General features: G+C 36.9%; 5 protein-coding genes across 5 annotated transcripts; 3 read left to right on the plus strand and 2 right to left on the minus strand.

The window, feature by feature from the left end:
* Positions 1 to 879: 879 nt before the first annotated feature.
* On the plus strand, positions 880 to 2,340 carry RO3G_02332 (uncharacterized protein; the record flags this gene model as incomplete). Its single annotated transcript, XM_067656923.1, has 5 exons — positions 880 to 963; positions 1,131 to 1,285; positions 1,609 to 1,747; positions 1,797 to 1,921; positions 2,001 to 2,340. The coding sequence occupies 5 exons, from the start codon at positions 880 to 882 to the stop codon at positions 2,338 to 2,340; spliced, it is 843 nt and encodes a 280-aa protein (XP_067513024.1).
* A 1,487-nt stretch (positions 2,341 to 3,827) lies between these two features.
* Positions 3,828 to 7,483, plus strand: RO3G_02333 (uncharacterized protein; the record flags this gene model as incomplete). The annotated part of the gene is made up of 6 exons (XM_067656924.1): positions 3,828 to 4,025; positions 4,178 to 5,142; positions 5,196 to 5,700; positions 5,761 to 6,309; positions 6,369 to 7,166; positions 7,229 to 7,483. The coding sequence occupies 6 exons, from the start codon at positions 3,828 to 3,830 to the stop codon at positions 7,481 to 7,483; spliced, it is 3,270 nt and encodes a 1,089-aa protein (XP_067513025.1).
* Positions 7,484 to 9,188: 1,705 nt separating this feature from the next.
* Positions 9,189 to 9,846, plus strand: RO3G_02334 (uncharacterized protein; the record flags this gene model as incomplete). Its single annotated transcript, XM_067656925.1, has 4 exons — positions 9,189 to 9,419; positions 9,475 to 9,624; positions 9,682 to 9,756; positions 9,808 to 9,846. The coding sequence occupies 4 exons, from the start codon at positions 9,189 to 9,191 to the stop codon at positions 9,844 to 9,846; spliced, it is 495 nt and encodes a 164-aa protein (XP_067513026.1).
* A 1,114-nt stretch (positions 9,847 to 10,960) lies between these two features.
* On the minus strand, positions 10,961 to 11,957 carry RO3G_02335 (uncharacterized protein; the record flags this gene model as incomplete). The annotated part of the gene is made up of 2 exons (XM_067656926.1): positions 10,961 to 11,632; positions 11,685 to 11,957. The coding sequence occupies 2 exons, from the start codon at positions 11,955 to 11,957 to the stop codon at positions 10,961 to 10,963; spliced, it is 945 nt and encodes a 314-aa protein (XP_067513027.1).
* Positions 11,958 to 12,490: 533 nt separating this feature from the next.
* Positions 12,491 to 15,127, minus strand: RO3G_02336 (uncharacterized protein; the record flags this gene model as incomplete). The annotated part of the gene is made up of 4 exons (XM_067656927.1): positions 12,491 to 13,641; positions 13,696 to 14,145; positions 14,196 to 14,552; positions 14,608 to 15,127. The coding sequence occupies 4 exons, from the start codon at positions 15,125 to 15,127 to the stop codon at positions 12,491 to 12,493; spliced, it is 2,478 nt and encodes an 825-aa protein (XP_067513028.1).
* Positions 15,128 to 16,796: the final 1,669 nt, after the last annotated feature.

Here is a 16,796-nt window from a genome sequence, read left to right on the forward strand (position 1 = left end):
TTATTTAACATTAAGAACAAGAAGTCCCTTGGAGCATATACACTTCATTGTAAATCCTTTTTATTTTACTTTACTCAAAACAGTTTGGTCTACTTAATAGGATCTGGTGGTCACTTATTGCAAGTGAATTTATACTCAGTTTATTACTGCTTTTGGAATTAAACACTATTCAGTTCTTTGGTTTTATGTAAAAAACTCTTTTCAATCAAATCTACTTAGCACTTCAAACATCCAAAAATGAAAAACACCATAAAACTATTACCATTTTGTCGACAATCATGTTGATGAATCAAAAAGATGGTGACACTAACTACCCCTGAGTGCAAGTCAGTAATTTTATTCGAAGACCTGAGATATGCTAGTATGTAGAGCTTCTATCCTTTTATATTATGCTGCTCAAAACAATCTGATCAACTCCCAAAGTCCTAGTTGCTATAAATTCTATTTAAAATTTTATCACAAAGGAATCGTTTTAAGTAACTTAATTTCAGTTAAACCTATGAGAAATAAAACTACGCAAAATTATATTACTGTAATTTACGAGATCCTTATACTATAACTAGATTCCGATATAGTGAAAGACTATATTCATAAATTTCCAATTCTTACTTTCATTATTCTCAAACCGATATTGCTATTTCAACATATATATATCCACATATAAAGCTTGTTTTATGCTATTTTTAAATATGTATTATAGTCACCATATTCTCTTTAGGAAATAAAATCAAATACTTAACTGCAGCCATGGAATTTCAATTTCTTAAATGGTGTCTTCACTAAAAATTTTGCTTCAAATGGCTTGAATACCAAAGAAGCAATATGAAAAATAATCTGAGTATGGTCTATAGCATATTTCGGCACTATTTTAACAGTACAATGACAAGGGTAGCATTGAATTGTTTGTCTTCCTCTGATATTCGTTACTACCATTTTAAATATATCAGAAAGGCCACATTCAGGGTGATTCTTAGATTTCGTGAAACGATATTAAGAGCATAACACAAAGTCACATAAGTATTTCTTTTCTTCTCATCTATAAATCAATGCAAACTAGATCTCGCACTCTCAAAGAAAAGGTTTTAATAATCGCCCCTTTCACAAAGATAACGTTTATTAACTTGATATAGGCACTTGCTGAAAGTACTGTCTCTGAGAATGGTCAAAACAACAACAATAAATCTACAGCTAACTTTCGGATTCAAGAAGAGATATATATTAATGGAACCAAAAGATCCTCAGAACCACAAACTTCACCTTCTGAAGATCTCTTGAATGCCTTGAAGTAATTATAATAGCTTTTAAACTGTTGTTTTAAATCTTATTTACCAAAATATGACCTGCAGGGAAAAAGTATCAACTAAACAATGGACAATAGAAGATTTTGAAATTGGACCTTGTTTAGGAAAAGGAAAATTCGGTCAAGTTTATCTTGCACGAGAAAAGCAAAGCAAATTCATAATAGCGTTAAAGGTTTTGTATAAAGCTGAAGTGATTTCAACAAATACTCAAGGCCAAATCGAGAGAGAGATTGCTATTCAAATTAATTTACGGTTTGTTTTCACTAGATTGAAGGAAGACGAACATGTTGCTTACTATTTTGCATAGACATCCCAACATTCTCAGATTGTTTGGTTTCTTTCACGATGAGAATAATGTGTATTTGATTCTAGAGTATGCAGCAAAAGGTGAACTATTTTATTTAATACAAAGACAAGGACGGTTTGAAGAATCATTGGCAGCAAAGGTACAAAGGGTTAAAATAGTTTACAATATTACTTATTCTATTTGCATAGTATATGGCTCAAATGACTCAGGCTTTAATATACCTTCATAGTAGAAGTATCATACATAGAGATATAAAACCAGAAAATCTATTACTAGACGGACAAGGCAACTTAAAAATTGGGGATTTTGGATGGTCAGTAAGAACAAGGATAGTAGAGTAGGTGATAAAAAAGAAAAGAAAAATGTAGTTGCTTAAAATATTCTTTTTACAGTAATAGAAGAAGTACACTATGTGGTACATTGGATTATCTGCCTCCAGAGATGGTAGAAGGTCGAGATCATGATGAGAGTGTGGATCTTTGGTCATTAGGAGTGCTTTTATATGAATTGGTTGTAGGAAAACCTCCATTTGAAGTTTCAGCTAAAAGTCATCAAGAGGACGTATATAAAGAAACATATACACGCATTAGAAAAGTAGACTTAAAAATACCAGATTTCGTTAGCAAAGAGGCTCAAGATCTGATAAAAAAATTGATACAATACAAAGCTGCTAATCGATTACCACTAAGAAAGGTTCTATGTCATCCTTATCTTAAAAAATATGTGAAATAATGCAGTATTTCAAATGAAGAGTTCTCTTCAAGTAAATAAGCAAAAATTCCAATTGATCATGTATTCATTTATGTATGTGTATACTTTAAGATGCTCGAGAACGCTATGATAACTTTAACTAGGTCAATCGATACTATGTTATATACCCTTGTTTAATTGGTTAATGGAGATTAAAATTAGTATGCTTTTTTAGAAGAGAAAAAAATATTGTGATTTGCGTTTGAAAATAGAATTTTTAGTTTGGACAAGAGGAATTATTTTTGACCAATCTTACAGTTGCCAGAGTGGAAGGTGAGGATGAGCTGGTAAAGGCTCTTTCGCGCCACGGTTTATTTTCAGATTTAATATATAATAGATTTTCTCTAAGTCCTCTTTTTTCAGATCTTTGAAGCGCTCTAAGCGTTTTCTCTTGTTTCTATTGGTGAGGGAAAGATTAACGAAGGAATACAGTTAAAAGCGGAAGGGCAGATAACCACCACATTTCCACCTTCCACTCCGGCAACTGTAAGATTGAAAGGCATACTTGTTCCAATCCTTGTTGCCTACGTTTCAGGTTCCGATGAGATGATATTGTTTTCCGTTGCAGAAAAAATGGTGTTGTTTATGGATTGACTAGCTTGAAATTTATTAAAGGGTTTGAAGTAACATTTCTCGAAGACATTTGGTTTGTTTGACCAATTTGCATGTTTCTTCACTAGTTCCATGTTATGTCCATGCATTACTGCCCAAGTGCTTGCTGCTGCTCTCAGTGAGTGTGCTTTGTGGATACTTGTGTCAATGCCTGCGCCTTGCATCGCTTGTTGTATTCATGATGCGATGGTCGCTGGGCTAACAGATCTGATCTGATCTACTTTTTCCACGTCTGCCAGAAATAATGTATGATACTTGGGGAGGTTCATTCGTATGTTCGCCGTGCGATCCATAAAACTTTTAAATTTCCAGGATTGTTTTTATATAGTTTTTTTTATCAAATTCAATATTTATTAATCCCGTATACTTATCTGCAACTTCAAGAAATCTATCACAAGTGTTTTCAATATATTCTATCTTAGTAGTAATTATGGTGTTGATAATTATCTCTATCTTACATGTCAGTTAACCAGCAACTAACACCGTAATTAAAAAAAAAGGAAACAGACTTTAAATTTCAAGGATTACTTGAATCTATTTAAAATCTCACTTCTAAACAGACCGGAAAAACGTATATTGATTGCTTAAACTTTCATGATACGGAAAAAAAAATATATCTTGATTTACAGTAATTCAACTGTTAAACAATTCTTTCTATTGCTTATAAATTTTTTCTATTCTTCTCAAAAAATTCTATTGGTCAAAAATAATTTCTCTTGCCCGAACTAAAAATTCTATTTTCAAACACAAATCACTGTAAAATAAAAAGCATTCGACGCTATTTTTTTTTTTTCTTTTTTTTTTTTTTTTTTTTTTTTTTTTTTTTTTTTTCAGTAAAATCAATAAAAAAAAAAATAATGGCATCCTATCGTTCTAGAAGTAGACGCAGGTCACCTTCACCTTTAAGCAGTAAAAGAGCAAAGTATTCTCATCGAAGTCGCAGCAGAGACCGTGATAGATATAGATCCCATCGTTCTTCACATCATCGTTCTTCACGCTATGACGATCGTTATGATGATAGATCTTATTCATCTTCAAGACATCGGCATGAATATGTAAGTATAAATGATAAAAGACCACGTTCACGTGAGCCAACATCAAGAAATCATGCTGTAGAAAAGTCTTCAAATGGACATGAAGAGCCAGTACATGTAAGCATCACTATTTGAACATGAAATCAAAATATTAACCCAGCTCTTTTTCATAGAGGGAAGAAACGCCTACTACACCTAGCTCAATCTCAACAGCAACCAGTAATAACGCAATTGACCGTGAAGAAGCTTTACGTCGAAAGCAAGAACGTGTGAAAAAATGGAAAGAAGAGCGGGAAGCTGCCAAACGTCTAGAAGAGGAACAGAAAAAGGCTGAGGCAGAAAAGGAGGAGAAATTGAAACCAACTGAGGAAGAAGACCAAGAAAAGAAAGAAAATGAAGAGGTACAGCCTGATCAAAAACAAGAGGAAGAAAAGAAACAAGAAGAAACGACAAATGAGCTTCAATTGTTGGAACAGTTTGCTGCTATCAAGAAGGCTGCGGCTGAAGCTGCAGCTAAAGAGGAAGAAGAAGATAATGAAGAAGAAAAAGATGTTCAGCCTATGGATGAGGAGCTTAGTGTTGATACTGGAAAGAAATGGAGTTTAGAAGACGACTCTGAATCTGAAGGTGAAGAATCGATGAATGTTGAAGACGGTTCAACCCATGAGGCAGATGAAGCAGAAAGAACATTTAAACCTTTACAAAAAGCTCAGGTTGAAGAAAAGGATGAAACTTTACTTGGAATAAAGCCACGAAGTAATTTTGCAATGTCCAATTCCTCTACAAAACCCAAGAATACTATGATCATGGGATTTGGTTTAAAGAAAAATGGAATGGCTGGCAACAATATGAAAAAGCCGGTACAAAAGAAAGAGCCTCCTAAAAAGCAAGCTCCTGCAGCAGAAGAGACTCAAGATGTTGTAATGAAAGATGAGGATATGGATCCTTTAGAAGCTTACATGATGGATGTAAATGAAGAAGCTAAAAAAATTAACGAAGAAGATAAGAAGCGAATTGAAAAACTTAACAAAACAGATAAATCGTATGCCCTTATGGATATTGATGAGCAAGCTAATGAGAATGCAAATAATAATGACGAAGAGGATGACATTGGTAGTGACCCTGAAGACATTATTGCGTAAGTTGTAAATTGTTTGCTTCTTTATTTTGACACTAACATTTAGTTTTTAGTTATGCGGCAAAGAAGGTGAAGAGAAAAGATATTGCACCAGTTGATCATTCAAAGATAGAATATGAAGATTTTAGAAAAGACTTTTATATTGAGCCACCTGAATTAAGAGAAATGACACCAGATCAAGTTGATTTACTTCGAATCGAGTTGGACGGTATTAAGATTAGAGGTGTCAATTGTCCTAAGCCTATAACCAAATGGACTCATTGTGGTCTTCCTGTTGGTTGTTTAGAAGTTATTCGTAAATTGAAATACGAAAAACCTACAGCTATTCAGGCACAGGCCATACCCGCTATTATGAACGGACGTGATGTAATTGGTGTTGCTAAAACAGGTTCCGGAAAAACAATTGCATTCCTATTACCTATGTTTCGTCATATTAAAGATCAAAGACCATTGGAAGCAGGCGAAGGACCTATGGCTATCATTATGACACCCACACGTGAATTAGCTACTCAGATTCACAAAGAATGTAAACCATTTTTAAAAGTGTTGAATTTAAGAGTAAGACTTATTTTCTATATATCTAACGCTATATATTAAAATTATTTGTATTTTTTATAGGCTGTATGTGCTTATGGTGGAAGTCCTATTAAAGATCAAATTGCAGATTTAAAAAGAGGTTGTGAAATTATTGTATGTACACCTGGTCGTATGATTGATCTTCTTTGTGCCAACTCTGGCCGAGTAACTAACCTTAGGCGTGTTACTTATATGGTTATGGATGAAGCAGATCGTATGTTTGATATGGGGTTTGAACCTCAAGTAATGAAGATTGTTAATAATGTCAGACCTAACCGTCAAACCGTCTTGTTTTCCGCCACATTCCCTCGTCAGATGGAAGCTTTGGCACGTAAAGTATTGAAGAAACCATTAGAAATTACTGTAGGTGGTCGCAGTGTTGTTTGTGATGATGTTGACCAAATTGTGGAAGTAAGAGAAGAAAATACAAAATTTGTAAGGCTTTTAGAAATTTTGGGTAAACTTTTCCATGATGAAGGAGAAGACAACGCCAGTGCTATTATTTTTGTTGATCGTCATGAAGCAGCGGACAATTTACTTCGAGATTTAATGAGACGAGGATATCCATGTCAATCATTACATGGTGGCAAAGTAAGCTTACCCTTACATATATTTTAAATGGCTTACTGAAATATTTCCTTTTTCGTTAGGACCAAGCTGATAGAGATAGTACTATATATGATTTTAAATCGGGCATCACTAATATCCTGATCGCAACATCTGTTGCTGCTCGTGGTTTAGATGTGAAAAACCTTAAAGTTGTTATCAATTATGAGTGTCCTAACCATATGGAAGATTACGTTCATCGCGTTGGTCGAACAGGCCGTGCTGGTAACAAAGGCACGGCTTATACATTCATTACACCAGATCAAGACCGCTATGCTATGGATATCTGTAAAGCTCTCAAGATGAGTGGTCAAGAGATCCCTCCAGATTTGCAAACATTGGCTGATGCCTTTCAAAATAAAGTCAAAGAAGGAAAAGAGCGTGCAAGCGGTTCTGGCTTTGGTGGTAAAGGTCTTGAGCGCTTGGATAAAGATCGTGATTTGGTCAAGAAAATTCAAAAGAAAGCTTATGGAAACGGTGAAGAAGATTCAGACGAAGAAGAGTTGGATATTGATGCGATTTCAGCTAAAATGGATATTGATGAATCACCTGTGGCGGCCAAGATTCCAGAGCCTATCACACCTGGACAGGCAGCCTCTGCAGCCGCAGCCGCAGCAGCTAGCGCTGCATCAGCCGGTAAGGGAACCGAAGAGCAACTTAGTGCAGCCGCTTTAGCAGCCAAGGAAGCTGCAGCTGCTGTAGCAGCACGTATCAACAAAATGTCTACCATTAAAAGTGGTACTACTGTTGTTGGGGATGATGCCGAAGGACGTCCAGTTTATACTGAAGAAATTATTATTAATGACTATCCTCAGAAAGCAAGATGGAGGGTCACTAATAAGGTAAAGCAGAAAAAAAAAAGAAGAAAACACATTTGTATATTGACAATTTTATGATAAATTAGGACCAAATCTCACAAATCACAGAAGTTACAGGCGCAGCAATCACAACAAGAGGTACATTCTTTCCAGCAGGCAAGCAACCAACAGGCAATGAGCGTAAACTGTATTTGTTTATTGAAGGCGATTCAGAAATGGTTGTTGAAAAAGCCAAGATGGAAATTAGACGTGTTTTGATTGAAGCAACTACTGCACAGTTAGAAGCCGAAAGAAGAGGAACAGGGGCAGGTGGTGGTGCTGGAAGATACCAAGTTGTTTAAACTATTTTGTAAGCACCATTTAATTATGTGCTCTTTTTGTAATAATTTATTACATTTTACTTTCTCAAAAATAAAAATAAAAATCTCATTTAAAAAGTATTAATAAAAAGAAGCTCGAGACATGTTTATAGAGTGCAATTACTTTGATATTGCTCACACATTCCAAAATTCCAACCCAATTCTTTTCCTGTGAATTTGCTGATTCAAGAATAAAGTTTAAACAATGAAGAACTTTTTATAGTAAAAAAAAATTGCCATTGACACGTTCACTGTTGGACTATTATCTACTAGCTGCAAAATATCGTGTGTGCGTAGTTAGTCTAGCGATGTCTATTGACACTAAACACACCTTACGATCAACTGATTGAAGGTATTTCAACATGTCTTTGGTAAATAAAAAAATGTCAATAATGGTTATTTAGAGTTTGCATATTTTTATTTATGCTTATATCTTATCTTGAGAGTTTCCGGACACCTTGTCAAGGTTGTCTTAACGTACTTGATCTAGGAATTCAATAGGGCGTATTACAATTGCGCTGGCTCAGCCATGTCCCGGTCGGACCTTTGACACCCTTTTGGACTTCTAAACGTACTCGCACATCTATTGTTCTTCCATGCCTTACCGACTATCTGGTGTTCTGTTTGGAACTCATGTAATCATCTTTTTCTCTCTCATGGCCACTAGCTGATTACAGATTGTCGTTTCTCTTTTCTGACCTTCGTCACCCCCGTATTACAAGGTTTGGGTAGCCCTTATGCTCTACTCTTTAGTGCTATTGACATGCTGCTGGCTGACTACTAACAAGTGGTCGCTAATTCTAATACATGTCTCCAAATTGCCAGTTTTGGCTTGTCTACGAGCAGTCCCTGAGGTTCCTCTGATTTACTTCATAACCCACCTCTATTTACCCTTGGCATATATCATGGACACAAACTTCAATTTCCTTCATCCTCGAGCCAGATCAAAGTTTTGTGTGCATCCATACCTATCCAAGGAATTTTTCAACTGGTGCAGAGCAATTCCATACTCTTGATCTCTTTTCTGGTTTATCTATTCATTGCATTACAGTACGCAAGCCTCAGGCCACATCCATTTGTACTAATTTTCACCTTTTCTGTTGATGCTTCACTCTTCCTTTTAAGCCGCGAATTGATCGGCATAGACGATTCTCCTCGTCTTAGCTTGAAAACATTTGCAAACAATGCTTATCTCTCTTCTCAGGGCCAAAGGCGCCTTTTCCTCTCCCAATTGATGGTTGAAACTTGTGCTGGCCATTCCCACTCTTGCACTGCTGCCACAATGTGACATTATTTGCTACATAACAAGATACTAACATACTCTATTCTCCACTAAATTCTTTCAGCATTCTTTCCGTCTGCTGTCTGTCCAAACTGCCCCGCTCAAGTGTAGTATTTCTCCCTCCTTACTCACCTAAGCACAATCTAATCGAGCAGTTTTTGGCTATAGTTAAAGGAAGAATGAAGCGTATCCGTATGCTGATAGAAGATAATTTGTCCAGTGGATTTGCTGTTGCTTGCATCAACACACCTGTTGGCGTTGTCGACTATTTCTCTTTACAAAGACGACAATTTTTGGTCATCAACAAACATTTTAAAAAACCGATATTTATCAGCCGCACTGTAGATAAAAAAAAGGCACCAATTTTTTTTTTTTTTTTTTTTTTTTTTTTTTTCAGTTCAAATAATGTCAATTAGGGCTACCACAAAACGTGCATTAAATGCGCGTGCTTTTGTTTCAACCACTCGTCAATCCATTGTGATGACCTCAGTTCGTCCTCAATCAACTTTAAACACTGGAGAAATTATAAAAGATCCCCAAATTGGTGATTATCCCAACCTACCTCGTAACAGCACTCAAGCTAGAGGGCCTTACGGTTGGTGGGATCCTCAAGATAAGCGTAATTTCGGAGAAACTGTAAGAGGATTTGTCTAAGAACAAAAAAAGAAGAGGAATTAAATTGTACATGTAGCTTCATGAAGAAGATGAAATTATGGGTGTTTGGGCTCCTGATCTTCACAATTATAGTCCTTATAAAGCGGTTGCTCAATTAGCACTTTTTGCTGGTGCTATTGCTGCTGTCGCTGGTTTTGTCTACAAAACCTATCCTGAAAGCCCCGCTGTAAGGAAGTTTCTCTCTTTTAACGTGTGTGTGTGTGTATTGAATTTATAAAAATAGGTAAAGAGAACTTATCCATACAATGGATTAATAGAAGAGTTTGGTGCTCGTGAAGGTGATATTCGTCCTCGAGGCGTAAGTGTTGACATATTATTAAAGATGGAAAATTTAATAAAATAAAATTAGGCTCGCGTTAGAAAAGAAGAAGCAGAAGAGATGAAATAACAAAAAAAAAAAAAAGTTTGCATATCGGACTTTTTGTGTGAAAAAGAAACTTCTTTATAGAAAATTATTAAATTTAAACTTTTCTCCTCCCTTTTGCTTTCCCTCTTTTTCTTTTTTTTTCTCTTTTTTTGTTTTATTGACAATGAAAATTATACCAATTCATGTATTAGAAGATAATTACTCATATATTCTTATTGACGAAAAGACAAAAGAAGCTGCTGTGATTGATCCCGTTGAACCTATCAAAATATTAAATGTGATAAGCCAAACAGGTGCTAAATTATCAAGGTTTACTTTCAAATTTTACAATTCAATTTCTATACTAACAAATCTATAGTGTATTTACCACACATCATCATTGGGATCACGCAGGTGGAAATATAGATCTTGTTGGTAAAATAAAATAAAAAAAGTCAATTAGGATTCGAGTAACACAAGATAATATATATGTTTTAGCAAGGAAGCCAGGTTTAGCTGTGTATGGAGCAGATGCCCGTATTCCAGAAATAAATTATGTTTGTAAAGATCATGAGGAATTCAAACTGGGTTCATTGGACGTGACCCCTTTGCATACTCCATGTCACACAAAAGGTCATGTCTGTTATTATGTGTCTGATCCAAATACAGGTGAAAAGGCAGTGTTTACAGGAGATACTTTGTTTATTGGTGGTGTCGGTAATTTCTTTGAAGGTGATGCACGCGACATGTATAGAATCTTATTCCACGTCATTATGAAACTACCCGATGAAACCTGGGTTTATTGTGGACATGAATATACAAGGGCGAATTTAAAGGTAACCATCTTGATCTTATCACTCAATACTTATACAAATCTAGTTTGCTTTAAGTGTTGAACCACATAATGAAGCATTAATTACAAAATGGAATTGGATTCAAGATAAACTAATTACGGTTCCATCAACTATTGGACAAGAAAAATTATTTAACCCTTATCTGAGAGTCAATGAACAGTCTTTGCAAGTCATGGCTGGGAAATCAGATCCAGTAGAAGTGTTACATACATTAAGAGAAATGCAAAATAATGCTCGTTAATAAAAAGAAAAAAAAAAGAAAAAGAAAAAGAAAAAAAAGCAGAAAAGAAGTACATTTTATTTTAATCCGACTTCATTAATCTTTCATTTTCTTCTTTTTCATCATCATTTTCTTCTTCAACGTCGTTTGCACTTGCAATCAAAGGCATCTTGTCATTATAAGCATCAGACCAACGAGCAGATTGTTTTCTTTGAGAGTCACCCAATCGAGACCTTCTTCGTGTACTCATCCTTCTCTTTCTTTCACCAAAGCTACTGTGACGTCTGCGGACTTCGGGTTCATTTGATTTATAGAGTTCATAATCCAATCGCTCAGAAGTAAGAGAATTCAGACGGTTTCGTACTGGGTCCTCTTGGCTATGACCTTCATATCGATTCCATGATTCACGTCTATCTTTTGAAGGCATAGGAGGAGGTTGGTAGGTATCCTTCTTGGAGAGATCAAGTGGATGGATGACATCTGCGTTACTGATGGTCGATCTGCGATTGAGGCTTTTTCTAGCTCTCTTGCGTTTATCAATCTCTTCATAAAGCTTTTGACGTTGCTGATGCATATCTGCCATTTCCTTGTTGATTTCATCGCCATAGGGAGGAGGCGGAATGGTAGAATCATTGGTAGGCTTTTCAGTAGGTAACCATTCTCCTTCTTGATTACTTACAATGTATCCACGAGCTTCCTTGTATTCATTAGAAATACGAAGTTTATGTAGAATAACAACGGTCAATATGAGTCCCTTTACAAAAAGAAATTAATAACAGCAAAACATAATTCTTTTTAGAGTTTACCGATGCAACAGAATAAACAACCCATGAAACTAATCTTTCGGTGGAAAATTGAGTCCATTGGCTGTAACAGTGATCAAAGGTTTCCTTGAATCGCTCATTCTCTGCATAGTTTTCAGACCACCAAAAGAAACGGGAAGGCTGACGTTGAATACAGTTGTTCATCAAGATAGGACGGTACGTATTGTACAGTAAGATGATGTGAATAAAGCCAATCAAGAATTGGACAACAACAAGGAAACACAAGCCATAAGTGTAAATGTTAATGCCGGTCATTGATTTCTGTTTTTTTTGATAAATGATTACTACTACATGTCACTTGATTCTCTCTCTTTTTACCATGATTACTACAATAAGTCCATAAATACTCCATACACTAATGATTCCAATAAAGGTCAAATAAGTATACAAGTCTCCCATAGCAAAACTGCGAACCCAATCTTTTTCTCAAGTTAATACTAAAAATACATATTTTATACAATGAATACCATTAAGATAAGTAAGGTCGACAGCAATTAAAGCAGGGCCAAAGATCTACATCCTTTGTTAATAAAATACATCTTTTTCCTTTTATCCTTACAATCAATAGAAAAATCGAAACAATAGAAAGCGTTTGCCGCGTCCAAATCTTTTTAAAATTGATATTGAACTTATCAAAAAACATACTTTTGACAAAAGAAAAAAAGAAAGCAAACATGCATTGCTTTTGCAACGGTTATATACACAAATATTCGGAGCGCGTTTCTGTTCAGTTTCAGCAAATTTCATGGGATTTTATTATGATTTATAGAATTGCATAAAAATGATGATTAATCGCCTAAAGAATGGTATCCTCCACGGCGAGATTGATACCATTGCCACATGTAATAAGCCACCCATGCCAAGATGGCAAAACCCAGAAGGGAGCCAAGAACAATCAAGGTGATTTGCCACCAAGCTAATCCAGCTTTCTGAGCTTCTTCAGGGGGAACAAGAACACGATCAATCTCGAGTACACCACCGCCTGAACTCGAACGACCGATGTCAACAATCTCAGCGCTATCTTGAGAACTACCCTTGATCTTGACCGAATAACCACCACCTACGTTTTTACTGATGACAAGCACCGTGTCTTTTGAAAGCAGCGAAGGAAATTCGGTCCCTGTGTAGCCTATCTCACGTCCTTGATCCTCTTCACCGGACGAAAACCACCACCGATGCTTGATCTCACCCGCATCCAACGGAGGCAACGCGAGCGGAATGATGTGCAACTTGGCAAACTTTGCGAGCTTTTCGGGATCCCCTTTCAGATGAGCCAAGTTGATTTTGGCAAATGCCCGATCGCTTGGAGCCAAGATCGTATAGGGCTGATCTCCATCGATACCCTCGAGGACCTTTTGGGTCAGGTGGCTGTGTTCCAAGAGAGCCAGCAGATTGCTGGTTCCTTCCGCCGATAGCAGGTCACGGTTGCTGATCTTGAGTGCGTCAGGTAACTGCACACGATCGATGATGTGGATCACTCCGTTCGAAGACAGGATGTCGGATTTGACTACCTTGCCAATCACCGCACGGTCGGCTCCATCCGCAGCACCGCTGCCTCGGATGAACATGCCGTCCTGGGTCTTGTTGAGCGTGATCTGTGTGTTGATCAAGGTCTCTGCTTGATGTTCTCCTTCCTCAGTTGAGTTTTCATAGTACAGGTCACGCACCGCATGGTATTTCACCACACGTTCCAATTTTTCTTTGGAGTCAAGCTGAAGCAAATGCTTTGCCAAGAGACCCAGCCGACCAAAGGCTTCGTTGGAGGGCGCAAAAAGAGTGATTCCGTGTGATCTTTCGATGGTCTCATCAGCACCGGATGCGTAAAGACTGGCAACAAAAGTAGACAGTTCCAGGTTGACCGGGAGACGACTGAGCAGGTCTCGAGGTAAGCTGAGAGAACGAGCAAGAGGATAGATGATTGTTTTTTCTCCAGTTTCAACTATGGAAAAGAGAAATCATGTTATTTCATTTACTGCTCCTACTGGGAACTTACTAGGATCCTTGATGACTCTCGACTTGCCAAATTGAATGGATTGTTTTTCAATAAAGAGTCTGTTGTTTCCATAAATGTTGGGGTCTTGTTCGGTAACTGTGACCGGAATACGTTGATGATGCGTCTCGCCCAAGTCATTGTGGGATTCAGTCTCGAGCAATTGACCATTGACGAGATCTGAAGGACGATAGCGGCCACGGATGATGTGGTATTCTAACCATGCCTTCATCTGATTGCTCGGGACATTTCCTTCATCTAAAGCATCATTGGGAGGAGCCAAAAGGGTGATCTGTTCATCTTGTTCGTCATCCAAATAACCACCTAAGCCATGATCATCAAACAGCTTTATAAAGCGAGTAGCATGGATAGCATTCAAGGCCTTGCGTGCATTGAGCTTTAAAAAGTCCTTGTTCTTGGGTAAAATAGGGCTTTCGAGTACATGAATAACGCCTATGGGTGCTGTGTAAATAAGACGAAATAAAACGATTTATACTTATTACCATTGGATGATAAAAGGTTACTTTTGACCATCTTGACACCATTCACAGTGATTGTGTCTCCTTTCACTAAAATATCAAGATCTTCTGAACCTTCCACTGTCTTTATCTTTGATTCTCCTTCTTTCAAGTCTCCTGAATAAAAAAGCTTGGGAGTGATTTGATGATTCAAGACTCTAGCCAAATCATGACGGCCTTCATTACTATCCAAATAATCCTTCTCGACATCATTCAATTGATCACCAAAGACACTTTTACTAGCAAAGATCGTATATCCTTTGGCACGCTTGAGATTCAAAGAGGCTCGATCAACCCAATGATTAAAATCTTGAAGGTCTTTATCCAAACCCAGTGTGGTATCTAGGATGTTTATTAGTCATTCCGTACCCTTAATTTGTTTTTTTTTTTTTATTACCCAAGTCTGCAGGAAACGACAACAGGCGATCTACTGTATGCAAAACACCATTGGAAGCATCTATATCAGCCTCAATCACATTTGCACGATTTGATTCCACACCGGTGCCAACAATGATGTCTCGCATTACGGACGTCTTGGTCACCTTCAAAACCTGCTGAATATCATCCTGGTAAGCTTCTGTTCCCAACAGACGACCATCCCAGAGCTCACCCGACTTGATAGCCACAGGAATTAGATGATACAAGATTTGCTCACGCGTTACTTGTTCAATGTCATCAAAGGCCTTGTTGACAGGTGCAAAGAGGGTACCCGCCTTGACCTTTTTCAATTGAGAGGTTAAATCATGTTTTTCAATTTCACTGGCGAGTTTTGTAAACCGCTTGTCAGTGACAATGATATCAAATAAAGAAGGTCGCTCTTTATAGAAAAGACCATCCAAATAACCAGCAGAGCATATGGATGTGATGTAGGTTAAATAGAAAAAGAATAAAAACGATATCCAATTCTTTTTAAACATAGTTTATAAGAAATAAATATAAAAAAAGAAATTCAAAAGAGATTTATATATCATTCATCACTACAACGTCATTTATTTTCTCTCATATTTTAAATCTGTTTCACTCATGAATTAAACTGGATGCCTGGAACCTAAAGCCTTTCTTTTTTTCTCTTTTATATGTCGTCAGAAAGCAATCATCTGTACTCGAGAGGGGTGGAAGGAGATTCATGCTCTTGATTTCATTGGGTTGCTGTATTTGAAATGATGGAACAGCCAAATAAAAGTATGCGTGTTCAGATCTTGATTTTTAAGCGTGATCAATTTAAGGTTTCGATGATTAATCTATGAGATTCCTTGTCTTTATGCGTTGTTTTAATCTTATTTTTTCTACAAGCAATCATGGATATTAAAACACTTGTCCTTTGTATTTCTTGCTTTATTCACCACACAAATAAACATCTCTCTCTCTCTGAACAGAATATTCAACTCATAAAGCAGTGATGATTCAAATGCACTAGTGTAAAGCAAGTAAAGAATTAATTTCTATTGAAATGTATCATCTAATATCCAATGATTGTCGGTCCTGTTTACGATCATCAAAGTTGAGCTCCACTCTGATTCTCACACTGTCAAAATCCTCCAAGCGCCGTACTTTGTTTTTAACAATTATAAGTCACAAAAACTATTTCTCTTGTTCTCTCTTTGTACCCTTCAAAGCCATGCAGGATGGTCATACCCTGTAAAGTATCCAGGCCTCACCAACGACCCAATGCAAGAAATGTGTTGAGTTTAGCAACAGACTGAAGAACAGGCCAAGAGATCACAGTGAACTTTCTATTCGTGATGAAATGACTTGGGTAAACCTGCTGGTGAATGGTAACCTTGTAGTCAAATATTTGCAGTGTAGTATTTTCTGATTTCTATTTTTATGACACTGACAACATTGATTCTACACAGGATTGTCATGGTTCGGGTGGTTGGCTTGATTAGCGTTTGATGTTGGTGGCGGGTGTCCCTTTCATGGCCAAAAAGATTTGTTTGTTTCATTTCAAGGGATATATATATCCCTTGTATCTAACTTGTATTCCCCCCAAAAAAAGACTGAAAGAGAATAACAAGCCCTTTTTTCATTTTCTTTAACTTTGAGAAAGCAAAGGTCATTTGGGAAACAAAGTGCATGGGTGATACGTTCTTTTATATCCCCGTCCAATTCTTTTCCTGTTGCAAACTCATAGATGACAAGCCGTCTAACCATCTCTAGGATTTGTCGCATGTCTTTTTCTTTTTCTTCCTTTCTCAACAATGTACTTGAGGTCGTTATAAATTTCTGTGGTTAACTGGCTGTTATACATGTTTGATTTATGCCCTTCTACATACCATCACAGGGTGTGTTGCATCCGTGTTGTGTTTGCATCATTCTGGGGATGAGCAGCTTGATGGCCACGACTGACTTTGTTCAATATTTGGTGGTATCTTTTACGAATTTGTTTTTAAATTTCGCTTTGAAATCAAAAAAGGGTGGAAGGGATGCTCCAACTCCTCTTGTGATTCTTCTGGAAGGGTGCCTGTGTGATAGTACCGATCAATCAAGGTTATAGAGAAATGCTTTTATATCAAGCCACCATGTATCAATATCACTCCTTGCCTTTTGGATTAAGCATTGCCTTAAGGTTACTCTTGCATCCAA

Source organism: Rhizopus delemar, genomic scaffold (assembly GCF_000149305.1).
Source record: "Rhizopus delemar RA 99-880 supercont3.2 genomic scaffold, whole genome shotgun sequence".
Taxonomy (NCBI): domain Eukaryota; kingdom Fungi; phylum Mucoromycota; class Mucoromycetes; order Mucorales; family Rhizopodaceae; genus Rhizopus; species Rhizopus delemar.